The sequence below is a fragment of the Littorina saxatilis genome, linkage group LG7, assembly GCF_037325665.1.
Source record: "Littorina saxatilis isolate snail1 linkage group LG7, US_GU_Lsax_2.0, whole genome shotgun sequence".
In the NCBI taxonomy this organism is placed as follows: Eukaryota; Metazoa; Mollusca; class Gastropoda; order Littorinimorpha; family Littorinidae; genus Littorina; species Littorina saxatilis.
Genome location: NC_090251.1, coordinates 46,605,502 through 46,618,876, shown reverse-complemented (window position 1 = coordinate 46,618,876; position 13,375 = coordinate 46,605,502). Strand labels below are relative to the sequence as shown.

At 41.0% G+C, this 13,375-nt stretch overlaps 1 protein-coding gene across 1 annotated transcript in view; it reads left to right on the top strand.

The window, feature by feature from the left end:
• Nucleotides 1-157: 157 nt before the first annotated feature.
• The window catches only part of LOC138970218 (uncharacterized), a 54,097-nt gene continuing 40,879 nt past the window's right edge, over nucleotides 158-13,375 (top strand). Inside the window, exons 1-8 of the mRNA XM_070342715.1 lie at nucleotides 158-465; nucleotides 2,396-2,652; nucleotides 4,043-4,108; nucleotides 4,314-4,656; nucleotides 5,347-5,484; nucleotides 6,384-6,552; nucleotides 7,296-7,433; nucleotides 7,927-8,408. Coding sequence (XP_070198816.1) covers nucleotides 240-465; nucleotides 2,396-2,652; nucleotides 4,043-4,108; nucleotides 4,314-4,656; nucleotides 5,347-5,484; nucleotides 6,384-6,552; nucleotides 7,296-7,433; nucleotides 7,927-8,408 — 1,819 coding nt within the window. The 5' untranslated portion in view covers nucleotides 158-239. The remainder of the gene's footprint in view (nucleotides 466-2,395; nucleotides 2,653-4,042; nucleotides 4,109-4,313; nucleotides 4,657-5,346; nucleotides 5,485-6,383; nucleotides 6,553-7,295; nucleotides 7,434-7,926; nucleotides 8,409-13,375) is intronic.

The window sequence follows — 13,375 nt, the reverse complement described above, 5'->3', positions numbered from 1 at the left end:
ATAGGTTTTATAAGTCGCATTCGACATACAGTAACACTTTGTAACCGACTTTTGTGTTTCGAGAGCAGCTGTTTAACAAACCTCGACAGGGCCTCATAAGGTCACATGACTGTTGTGACCAATCGTTTGACAGTCTGCGAGCGCACTTTGTCGGGGCATAGATGTGTGTCAATGATATCTATGGTCGGGTCGAGAGTTTGGTCAGTTTGTTTTGAAACGTCAGGGAGAGGGGAGTGAGAATGGGCGACGTCCAAGAGTTTGTACTACCTGAAGGAACCGAAAGTCCTCTACCAGATAAGCAGTACAGTTTTTCCTTCGCTGGTTGTGGATTCCTGGGAGTATACCATATCGGCGTGTTGAGTTGTTTGAGGAAGTATGTTCCCCATCTTCTGAAGGATGCGAAAATCTGTGGAGCAAGTGCTGGAGCATTGTTGGCGTGTTGTGAAATTTGCCAGATTCCATCCAGTGAGTAAAATAAAATCTTTACAGTGTGATATTCATTGATAATGTAAAAGAAAATGTGGTCTGTTGGTAGTAACTATTCCTGTTAGTGTACATATGCGTGCGCGAGTGTTGTATGCTTCGTATGGTATTTTTATCTGTTGTCTTATTATTTGTTTTGTCTTTTAATGTGCACCACACTGAAATTTCTCTGTATGAGATAATAAAGTATTCGTATTCGTATTCGTATTCGTAGGTTGCTCAAAAGTGTGTCAGTGGGACTGTGTCAGTGTGCATTGTCAGTGCTATCCATATGCGGGGCGATGGACTTTCAAGATTGCTGATTCGTTAGTGAAAAATTTGATCTGGCTTGAAAAATGAGTTCATGTCGAATAAGTCCCAAACAGTTGTTACTTATAAACGAACATCAACAAAACCATCCACGAAGCGCCTTAAAAATGACAGTCGGCGGGTGTGTCTTGTCATGGCTTGATTTCATTGGTCCGTTAAAGTGGCACGAGGTTACGCACAGCTGTATGGTCTGTGAATGACGCTGCCGCTAGAGGCCAGTCGGCGGGGTAGCCTAGCTCTTTCGTTTTTCGAGACTAATTTGTGGTAAATTTCCCGCATCAGATTAAAACCTACGGTTGATCGTCTTTGCTAAGGAACAAGTTTTTGGGAAAACCAAGTCTGGATGTTCTTGTTTTGTCTTTTTTAACCAGAAATTATTTTGTGTTCATGTGGCAAACCGCAGGATGTAAACAGAGACGGACACACCTTCTTTGTCTGTGGCATTAGTGAAGATTACACACAGTCATGCGTGCACTAAAGTACACAAAATGTTGAGCTGCTGTAAGATTGTTTTGAACTCTTGAAGAAAGTACATACATTTATAACATGTAACCATCCCCTTCTCTCGTTGTCCTGAAGTTCTTTTAACTAATGCATGCATGTCTTGTTTACTGTTTCGTTTTCAGTTATATGTCTTCAAAATGTTATAAAGGTTTATTACCAATTCAGTGCCCCATATGGATTTTTGACCAATCAGGACGAATTCTAGGTGACCCTCTAAATGTTATAACGTTCAGGCAGGGACCCTATTTGTTTATTAAGCTAAAAATTAACAAGACAAAGTAAAAATTTAAATCAACTATATCAGCGTGATTTATTCTAAAGAATGACACATCAAATGCTGTCAGATAATACTCTCTTTATCTAATAAATACCGAAAAGCAAGTTTTGTCGGTGGGTGCTTTACGGAACAGCAAGGCACCGCCCATCCTCTGATGCCGACCCGCTCACTTGAAATCTAAATTATCTAAGTTCGGAAAAATCAAGTGAAATTGCGTCACTCGCTTTACGTTAAATGTATTATTACGTCATTTCCCATCTGTCTGGAGTCGGTTCTAAATCTGTCACTCTCTGTTCAACAAGAAAAAGCGAAGCAACCAAAACGCATGTTCAACATGGTTTATCTTGTGAGATTGTTGTGTGTCAAACGCATTTGACCTGTGATTGGCTGACCCAGGTCACGAGAATTCTTTGACTGACAGGCATTATCAGGTAGGAGCGCTCAAGTTCCCATTGCGGCTGTTCTGTCTAATTCGCGGGGTCGCTTCGAAATTTCTTTTGGTCGAATTAAACGCTAATAAAACCGTTATTTCTGATAATTATGCTGAATATTAGCAAATTATGATAACAGACATGTATGTCTCACAAACGATATCAGCATTCGCATAAAAGGCTCATGCTTGATATCTTTTTTCTCGACATGTCTGTTATCATTTGCTAACAGTCAGCATATTAGAAATAACTCAGTCATACTATTATTGCACATACATATTTTGGTCAAATAAAGGAACAGTAGAAAGATGTTGGCATTGCTAGAACAGAATGGCTGAAGATGCCTGTCTGGATGTCCAGTGAACTGACCCTTTCTCTCTCTTTGTTCCAGAGCAATGTATCGATTTGGCTTTGAAGCTGGTCAGCCAGGCTCACAAACATGCACTGGGAGCCTTGGACCCTGACTTTGTCATTGACAAAGTTTTACGTTCCATCATGGAGAAGACGCTGCCAGAAAACGCACACAAGCTCTGCACCGGCCGACTCTTTGTTTCTGTCAGCAAACTCAAAGGCATCATCCCGGGTGTGAACTTTGCCCTGGAAAATGAGGTCATCAGCGAATTCCCCACCAGGGAGCACCTCATAGATGTGAGTTGCTTTCCAATAAATAGGCGTTTTACTTGCTGATTCTTCAAGGTTTTATTTTATACAGTGGAACCCTCCTTTTAAGACTCCCTCCCTTTTTTTTTCTTCAGAAAACAGATTTTCTGTTCATAACTTCAGTAAATGTACCTCCATGACGGGCGCTGTGGCGGGGTGGTAAGACGTCAGCCTCTTAATCGGAAGGTCGAGGGTTCGAATCCCGGCTGCGGCCGCCTGTTGGGTTAAGTGTGGAGATTTTTCCGATCTCCCAGGTCAACTTATGTTCAGACCTGCTAGTGACTTAACCTCCTTCGTGTGTACACGCAAGCACAAGACCAAGTGCGCACGGAAAAGATCCTGTAATCCATGTCAGAGTTCGGTGGGTTATAGAAACACGAAAATGCCCAGCATGCTTCCTCCGAAAGCGGTGTATGGCGGGGTAAAACGGTCATACACGTAAAATTCCACTCGTGCAAAAACACGAGTGTATGTGGGAGTCTTCTTCTTCTTCTGCGTTCGTGGGCTGAAACTCCCACGTACACTCGTGTTTTTTGCACGAGTGGAATTTTACGTGTATGACCGTTTTTTACCCCGCCATTTAGGCAGCCATACGCCGTTTTCGGAGGAAGCATGCTGGGTATTTTCGTGTTTCTATAACCCACCGAACTCTGACATGGATTACAGGATCTTTTTCGTGCGCACTTGGTCTTGTGCTTGCGTGTACACACGGGGGTGTTCTGACACCGAGGAGAGTCTGCACACAAAGTTGACTCTGAGAAATAAATCTCTCGCCGAACGTGGGGACGAACTCACGCTGACAGCGGCCAACTGGATACAAATCCAGCGCGCTACCGACTGAGCTACATCCCCGCCCATGTGGGAGTCTAAGCCCATGAACGAAGAAGAAGAAGAAGTACCTCCATTTTAAGACTCTCCTTTTTAAGACCTGATTTTCTGAGATTTATGGAGTTCGTAAAAAAGGGGTTCCGCTGTACCTGATTATACTTTTTGTTGGAATGATCATTGTTGTTAACACATTAACATGCTACATAACATGTGTTGAATGAGATTACCTAGTACAGGGCATGAAGTTGCAACATTATGCACATTCTGTTGTACGGACGCAGATTTTTGCTTTTGATCTTGTCCTGCTTGGCTGCACAGAATTTTGTCCAGGCTCTCAATCTGTAGCACACTGAGCTTTTTATTAGTTGTGTGAAGAACTGAAGCACATGGCGCAGTGTCAGTGATAATGATAGTAGTTGTAAATTGTAAACCTTTATAAACTGTTCAAGAAGTGAAGAAAAGAAATAAAGCGAAGCTTTTGAAGGTGAATTTGGAGCAGTTTATGCTGGAGGTGGAAGTAATGTTTTTTTTTCCTGTTTCTTTATTTCAGACGCTTCTCTGCAGTTCTTTCATCCCTGTGTTCAGCAGTACTGACAACCCCATCCTCAATGAAGAAGTAAGTTGGTTTTATTTGCTTTAAAATGTGCATGTTTGTTTGATTTATCAAAAGGCTGATTGTGCACAGTAGCATATTCATTTAAAAAAATATAACTACAGTAGAAGCAACCATCTTCCATAGTTTACTAAAGGGAAAATATCAATATTCAGAGTCCGTTTTTCATAAAGTATATAAACTATTTTTTCTTTAATCCAATTTTCAGATAGCCATGGATGGAGGGTTCAGCGACAACCTGCCCAGGGTCGACGAAAACACCATCCTCGTTTGCCCCCTGGCAGGAGACAGTCACATCAGCCCTCTTCACAGAAACTCCACGGACGGCCCCAGCGAGGGCTGCGTCTTACCTGAAACCTCTGTTGTCGGCAAGGGTTCCACAGCAAAGGGTCCGGCTATTGGCAAAGTCAAGGCTGTCAACACCGTAATGAACGCGTCACTTGACAACGTCTTTCGTTTCTTCAATGGCTTCTTCCCACCGGGGGCCAACAAGCTGGTGCAGTTCTGCTGGGAAGGTTTTCGGGACGCCTACCGCTACCTGGTCAACAACAGTGAGTATTGTCTTTTGTTCCTGTTGATGTAGTGTTAAGTCAGGGATGGCCAAATTGTCTGCCTGATCATCAGGGGTGAGTAAAAAATCCACCGGGCTAGTAGAAACTGCCTGGCAGCTCACCCGGCTGGCCAATGAAAATTCTGGTCCAATGCAACAATTTTGGTTGTAGTATCGAGTTTCAAACTCATATTAACACGGCAGATGCAGCAGCTGTGGTATGTACTGAGCCAGCAACCTTTCTGGCGGGCTAGAAACTTGCTTGAAGTTACTCGCCCAATGGGGGAGTTAAAATGTTGAGATTCAGCCATCCATGTAAGTGTGTGTTGTTTTGTGTGTTCCTTTGTGGCTCATACATCTATGTAGTCATTGGGGTCTATTACTGCGTTTGCAAAATACAAACGTGCTTGCTGGAAAAAATGGTTAGCACAGTGGCTTGGTTCCCCCCCAAAAAGTGTTCGCAGTTCTTACTGTGAAATTCTTATGACTATTAGTATAAAGCATTGCGGAATAACAAAAACATTGATAGTGATGTTGTTGCAAGAGCCAGTTAGCTTGTAGCGTCAGAGTCAGCATTTATGACATAACTTAATTGTTTTGTTTTTGGGTATTATTTTACAGTCGCGATTTCACATGTAAAGTATCTTCACCAACTCTGCAATTATTTTAATATGTGACATGTTTTTTGCAGACATGATTCGGTGCAGACGCCACCAAGTGTTCACGTACATGTCGCACAGACACCACAGCATACACAAGGACTGCAGCGACTGCGCACAACACATACAACACGGCCACCAGAACAACATTCCCGAAGAGGATGCTTACTGTAAGTTTGTCTTGTCTTTGAGAGTCGCATGATTGGAATCTGTGTCCATTTTCTTCAAATTGTACAATTGAAGTTTGTTTTAATTTATTGAATATTAGCTGTCTTTGTTGCAAATTATATTTACACTAGTTGCAGTATGGTGGTTAGATGCAGAATCTAAAGAATGGATTCAAATGTTAATAGATGTGGGTGGCCGAGTGGTAACGCACTTGCGCTCGGAATCGAGAGGTTGCCGGGTCGGGCCGCTATTTTCTCCCCCCTTTCCTAACCTAGATGGTGGGTTCAAGTGCTAGTCTTTCGGATGAGACGAAAAACCGAGGTCCCTTCGTGTACACTATATTGGGGTGTGCACGTTAAAGATCCCACGATTGACAAAAGGGTCTTTCCTGGCAAAATTGTATAGGCATAGATAAAAATGTCCATCAAATACCCGTGTGACTTGGAATAAAGGCCGCGAAAGGTGAACATTCGCCTAACAGGCTTGAGGTTTGCTGGTCGATGTGAATGCGTGATATATTGTGTAAAAAATTCCATCTCACACGGCATTAAGTGCTTTGAACTTCGGATAAGGCGCTATATAAATAAAGAGAATAATAAAGAGAATAATAAATAATGTGGTTAGATGCAGTCACGACGTATGACCACTAAATGGCTTATTGTGAACACAGAACACTTGCAACCTCCGTTTTAGTTCTTTTCTATGTTTGGGTGTGTGAATATTATATTCAGAAATAGTAGGGCTTGAATTTAAGCTGAGAAAAACTTGAAATGAATTTGTGCAATGCAAAATAAAAATAAAAATTGAATGTATAATACTATAAGAAGCTGCACAGGTGGGTGAATATTCAATTCAACACTGCATATAACAGTTAACACTAACATCATAATTTTGCTTTCAGTCAAGGCGTGCATTGAAAGAATGGGCATCAAGGGTGAAAGTGACAGCACCAAGCCGTTGGGATACCTAGAACTCATCAAACTGCTCACCAACGCACCAAGGGAAATGTGTCGACTGCTCTTCTCAACTTGGAGAATTGGCTTGACTGCTGTCTCTGGCGCATATCAGCTGTAAGCAATGTATTCTATGATGTGCATGAAACAAGATTCTATTGAGACAATCGATGAACTCCGGAAATAACTCTGTTGGGTTGTATAGGCAAGCTGTTCGTGAGGCAAGCTCTCAACACATGCTCCTTCTCCCTTTCAGACACACCCCTCGCAAGTGATTGGCCGATAATTTCACATGGGAAAGTTTGACTCACTAACAGCAAGTTTATTCACTCTTTCAAAACCCATTCAAAACCGACAGAGTGAATTCCGAACATCATCTATTATCAGTCATAAAATGATAAACCGAGATTTCTGGAAATTCTCAGTTATCATGGTGCTGTGCAGTCCTTATTTTATCATGTGTGCGTAGGGGCAAAGACTCGTGGGGGTGGTGAGGTGAGCTGCTCTCTTCAGTCACTGCTCTCTTCAGTCACAGTATTACTGTTGCATTTGGCTGCCTGAATGGTGGGGTAAAAACCCACTCATGCAAAAACATGAGTGAACGTGGGAGTTTCAGCCCATGAACGAAGAAGAAAAAGAAGAACTGTTAGGTTACAGAAACCTCTTCCTTGATTTTCTGTTTCACTTGCTGCTACTAGTACTCTACTCTAACTTTTTTTCTTCACCCTGCTCTTCAATGTGAAATGTTTATGACACTTAATGAAAACAGTTTTGCCCACTTTGTGTGATAGGTTACATCAGAAGTATGTGATGTGTTAAAAGGCTTCATCTGTGTTTCACCTTTTTCTTTTCACTCTCAGGACAAAGTTCACAATGGAAGGTGGTCCGATCAAACTGATAGCAGACTTCATCAGTGCCCTTAATGACAATGAGAAGATGACCCACATGTTTCTCACCAGATCGTCCCTTCTGTACATCATGAAGTTTCTGGAGCTATGGTGAGCACTTTCTGGAGTTCACTGTGCACTGTGAATGCTTTCAGTCTGAAGTTTTGAATAGACGATGTTCGGAAATAACTTTTGCGGCGGAAAAAAAGAGGGCAAACAAACCCGCTTGACAAAAAAGGCCAATCACTAGCGAGCGACGTGTTGCTACACGTTGTTGCGAGCACGTGTAAGACATGCAACTCAATAGTGATTGGACGTTTTTTTGTCACGCGGGTTTGTTTGCCCTCTTTTTTTCCGCGGCAAAAGTTATTTCCGGAATTCGTCTATTACAAGTAAATTTTTAATCTTCTTTTTCATGGCTTCTGCAATCGAAATGCTCTTAATTTGATACATATTTTTGGGGGGAGACTCTGTGTATGTTTTTTTGGTGGCATTGGTTGTATCCATTGAGTTTGACAAGAAAGACATAACTTATTACATCATACTTGACTAGGCGTTCAAATCATTGTAATCAGCTTTTTGAACACTTTTTTTCTGCTTGCAGCTTGCGTGTCGGGGGCTACGCCTTAACAACCAGGGTCTGGGAAATTGCTGAGAGTTACTACTGGAATGCAGTTGAAGCGAACAAAGCAAAAATGGCCACGGCAAAGCAGGAGCAGCTACGACGAAAGGCTGGTAGTTCAAACACTGAGGCGTCTGAAGCTGAATCTGACGTTGCAGAAGTCACTTTGAAAGATGTTCTTCCTGCAGACGGACAGGGAGTTTTTGCCATGGTGTACTCAGAGTGCGAAGAAGAACACCAAGCTTGGCTCGAGGCACATGAGGAGTATGATGAAGTTCTCACCGTCCATTACAGAGACTCAGCGGGACAATTGCATGTTGAAGCTCTCCTACAGAGGCACCAAGCTGCTTCTGATGAACTCTTTTCACAAGATGACGAGCACCTTCCCAGCGACGAAGAAGAGATGCAGGTAGTCGAACAATATGACAGCAATGCCAGCTTGGCAGCTCGACTCTCACAAACGGGTTAAACTCCATTAAACTCAAGCAAAATTGCTAACTCCACAGCGTATGTGATAGATAATTCATCATTCCTTAACTACACATATCACAGAAAGAGAATGTTGGGGTCAACTTTTGGCCATTATTTATTGGGCCAAAAAAAAAAATTGTCTGTTTAGGGTAACCCGACCGACCCTATCGATTTGGCGCCGACCCAAAAACTTTTTTTTGATTTCAAAAAAAAAAAAGAAAAAAAAAGAGGTAAAAATGCTAAAAAGAGACATTTGGCGTTTCTTTCTCTCCCTTTCTCTCTGTTTTATTTATACGTTAGTTTTGAAACATGTATTCATCAAATATAAGAAGTGAATGTTCAGCCAAATAGCATTTACACACCCCAAAAAAAAAAAAAAAAAAAAAAAAAATTTACCTACCTACCGACCCTACTTTTTTGACTCACATGCGAAGCAAAAGTGAGTCTATGTACTCACCCGAGTCGTCCGTCCGTCCGTCCGGACGTCCGGACGTCCGGACGTCCGGACGTCCGGAAAACTTTAACGTTGGATATTTCTTGGACACTATTCAGTCTATCAGTACCAAATTTGGCAAGATGGTGTATGATGACAAGGCCCCAAAAAACATACATAGCATCTTGACCTTGCTTCAAGGTCAAGGTCGCAGGGGCCATAAATGTTGCCTAAAAAACTGCTATTTTTCACATTTTTCCCATTTTCTCTGAAGTTTTTGAGATTGAATACCTCACCTACATATGATATATAGGGCAAAGTAAGCCCCATCTTTTGATACCAGTTTGGTTTACCTTGCTTCAAGGTCAAGGTCACAGGAGCTCTTCAAAGTTGGATTGTATACATATTTTGAAGTGACCTTGACCCTGAACTATGGAAGATAACTGTTTCAAACTTAAAAATTATGTGGGGCACATGTTATGCTTTCATCATGAGACACATTTGGTCACATATGATCAAGGTCAAGGTCACTTTGACCCTTATGAAATGTGACCAAAATAAGGTAGTGAACCACTAAAAGTGACCATATCTCATGGTAGAAAGAGCCAATAAGCACCATTGTACTTCCTATGTCTTGAATTAACAGCTTTGTGTTGCATGACCTTGGATGACCTTGACCTTGGGTCAAGGTCACATGTATTTTGGTAGGAAAAATGTGTAAAGCAGTTCTTAGTGTATGATGTCATTGCTAGGTTTAGTTACCCTAAAGGTCGAGGTCAAGCATGTGAGTCGTATGGGCTTTGCCCTTCTTGTTTGGGCCTATGTTACCGTAAACAGACTTTTTTGTTTTTTGGCCTAATGATATTTGATGTGTGTAAATAGATCAAATGTTTTTGATGTTTTTGAGTGATTGTTTCGCATATTTGTCATAATCTCATCTTCTATTTCAAGAACGATGGTTCCATTTTCGTATAAATTTCTCCTATGGACAGAGCATTTCATGAAGATGAGAATGACTTGTTTCGAGTTTGCTCACTGTGCTACTTTTATATAAAGTACATGTATGGTGGTTGTGTAATCTAGCTGGAGAACGCACTACTTAACTTACATTTTGTGTAAGTGATTGTAAAGAGTTCCCAGAGTACAATTATTGACTGAACAACTCCTGAATATAAGATCTCTTTGGTGCTAATGTAAGGGGTGGTTTTGGCTCTTCCGACTAAACTCAAGGGTTTTGTCAATCTGACTTGATGAGATTGATTAAGAAACAAAAGAGTGTCTGTCTTTTTGTGTGAGAGGTACAGTTTTGGACTTGTTATTTGCTTTCTGTTACCATGTAACTTGTTATGGTTAGTTGTGGACTGAAGTGATCGTTTGCTGTTACTTGGCAGTGCCATGTACTATTATAACATAGTAAACATGTATTGTCATCTTCTAAACCCCGTAACAAAGCAAGAAGAAACGATGTGTGAGTGCGTGTGTATGTACTGCAATCAGTCTGTTCGATTTGAGTCATGTGTATGTCTTCAGTGTCATATTACATGAGTTGAAGTGTGACTATGCGTGTGCACTTTGTTAATGTGAAATTTATGAACATATTGTACACAATGTTTTATTCTGTGTAACCGGTGATTTAGGGAAGGTTGTGAGGTTGGTTGTCTGATTGTAGATCTCTGTGTTGCAGTTGCAACGCAGTGTCTTGACAATCATACCATGTTAAAAAATCCCCCGAAAGCGGCGTATGGCTGCCTAAATAGCAGGGTAAAAACGGCCGTACACGTAAAAACTGTTGGGAGTTTCATCTCATGAACGAAGAAAGAGAATACCAATATTTTTATTTTATTTTTTTAAGCTGTAGTTTCTATTTGGTGTAAGTGTTGTTCAAGAATTCCATTGCTTATCAAACCAGTATGGTATTCATTATTTACAAGGCTGTAAGGTTTTTGTTTAGCAGTATAATTACTGAGAGCTTGAATGTTTCATTTAAAAAAAAATTTAAGAGTTCCTCCTTTTTAAGACCCTTCTTTCTCAGATGTTTTGTTCACAACCCCTATAAATTAACCTCCATTGTAAGACCCTTCTTTCTCAGATGTTTTGTTCATAACCCCTATAAATTAACCTCCATTGTAAGACCTGATTTTCTCATATTTTTAAAGGTCGTTTAAGGGGGTTTCACTGTAAACAAAATAACTCGGTTATTTGTGTTTCTCAGAAACGTTTTTTGTGTGTTCTTTTAAAATTTTGATTCTGACAGCTGAGTAATAAGAATGTAACATCTTTCTTACTCGTTAAGAATCTTTGTGTGCACTCAGCACAAGTTTTATCTGCACTTTCTTTTACCGTGTGGTAAGTGACATTTTAACTTTACAGGTGGAAAAGTTTGTACTTTATTTCAGGGATTATGTACTTTAAACAAAAAGCCATGGTAACCAATTCCTTTAGCATGTCAATCAATCAATCAATGACGCTTATATCGCGCATATTCCGTGGGTACAGTTCTAGGCGCTCTGCAGTGATGCCGTGTGAGATGAAATTTTATACGGCCAGTAGATTGCAGCCATTTCGGCGCATATTTACCTTTCACGGCCTATTATTCCAAGTCACACGGGTATAGGTAGACAATTATTAACTGTGCCTAAGCAATTTTGCCAGGAAAGACCCTTTTGTCAATCGTGGGATCTTTAACGTGCACACCCAATGTAGTGTACACGGGGGGAGGGTTCGGACACCGAAGAGAGTCTGCACACAAAGTTGACTCTGAAATAAATTTCCGCCGAACCTGGGATCGAACTCACGCTGACAGCGGCCAACTGAATACAAATCCAGCGCGCTACCGACTGAGCTACATCCCCGCCCCATGTGATGATAAAGGGTACATTAATAAAAAATATCAATGAACTTGTCAGATTTGTGTCTGCTTTATGCTTGCTCTCTCTTTCTCTCTTTCTCTTTCCTCTGTGTGATCTCTCTCATTCTCTATCTCTCTGCAGTGACACAGTGGAATTATGAATTTGTCTGAAGTGCATGCAGTGGGATTTATTGGTATATGTTTTACTCATAGGAACAGACATCTTCATTGCTTTGTTTCCTCAACTCAAAAGCAAACTACTGAGCACTATTATTGAACATGAAAAAAGCACAGAAGAAAACCAACAGATGCAAATTACCGTAGACCTAAAATACACATCGATCATCACCTTTCAACACATGCTGGCAAAGCACACATAATTTATATGTGATCAATATGAGCTGTGATGTGACATGACTCGACCACGGTAATATAAACAGTGACAACTTTACGTAAAGCTTGCAAAATATATGAAAAAAGACGTACAGTATCTAAATCCAATTTCACAAAGTAGGGTTCGAACAGTTGGCAAGGAATCCTTCAGGTGCACATGGAACATTTCGCACATAAAATATTAGTGAAACAATGCATCCAGAGCAGTCACATTTTCAGTAAAAATGTTCTCTAATTCGCAGTGCATAAAACAGGTTTACAACAGAGGGTTTCATATCTGCATTTTAACAAACCAATATAATCTTTGTGACTAAGACAACAACATTCAAATATTTTTGTCTCAGGTTCTGGTAGAGCGGACAAGTACAATTCTTTATTTGGTGTTTAACGTCGTTTTCAACCACGAAGGGTTATATCGCGACGGAGGGAAGGGGGGAGATGGGATAGAGCCACTTGTCAATTGTTTCTTGTTCACAAAAGCACTAATCAAAAATTTGCTCCAGGGGCTTGCAACGAAGTACAATATATTACCTTACTGGGAGAATGCAAGTTTCCAGTACAAAGGACTTAACATTTCTTACATACTGCTTGACTAAAATCTTTACAAACATTGACTATATTCTATACAAGAAACACTTAACAAGGGTAAAAAGAGAAACAGAATCCGTTAGTCGCCTCTTACGACATGCTGGGGAGCATCGGGTAAATTCTTTCTTGTCCCAACCAATATGGGACTCCCCCTAACCCGCGGGGGGCGGACAAGTACAAACAAAATGCTCTTCATTCTCAATAACATCCTTCTTGCACCAAATTTGTGAGGAGTCTTTACGAAACATACTTTGGAACAAATATCCGTTCAGTGGTGGCGAGCCTGAACACAGTTTCACCAAACAGTCTCAGAAACATTTTTTAAGTGACAGAGAGAGATGGTGAGTGTGTGTTGATGAAGTGCATATTCAGATATGTATATACAGTCAATTCCGGTTAATCGGCCATCCGGATAATCGGCCAATTTTCCCTGGGACCGAATCTTTTCTTCATACTTTATGTTGTAAAATTGTCGGTTAATCGGCCACCACGAAAACTTTGCACATCGGCTAAACGGCCACCTCACACTTTTCACGTTTTTGTGAGTGGTTCCATGATCATTACTCACATGACAGCACAAATTAAGGTCCCGCCCTGATATGGCCCTTCGTGGTCGGCTGGGCGTTAAGCAAACAAACAAACAAGCACAAAGGTCTGCCAGTGAGTTTACTGAGTACAGGGCCCTCCGTCTGATTGGT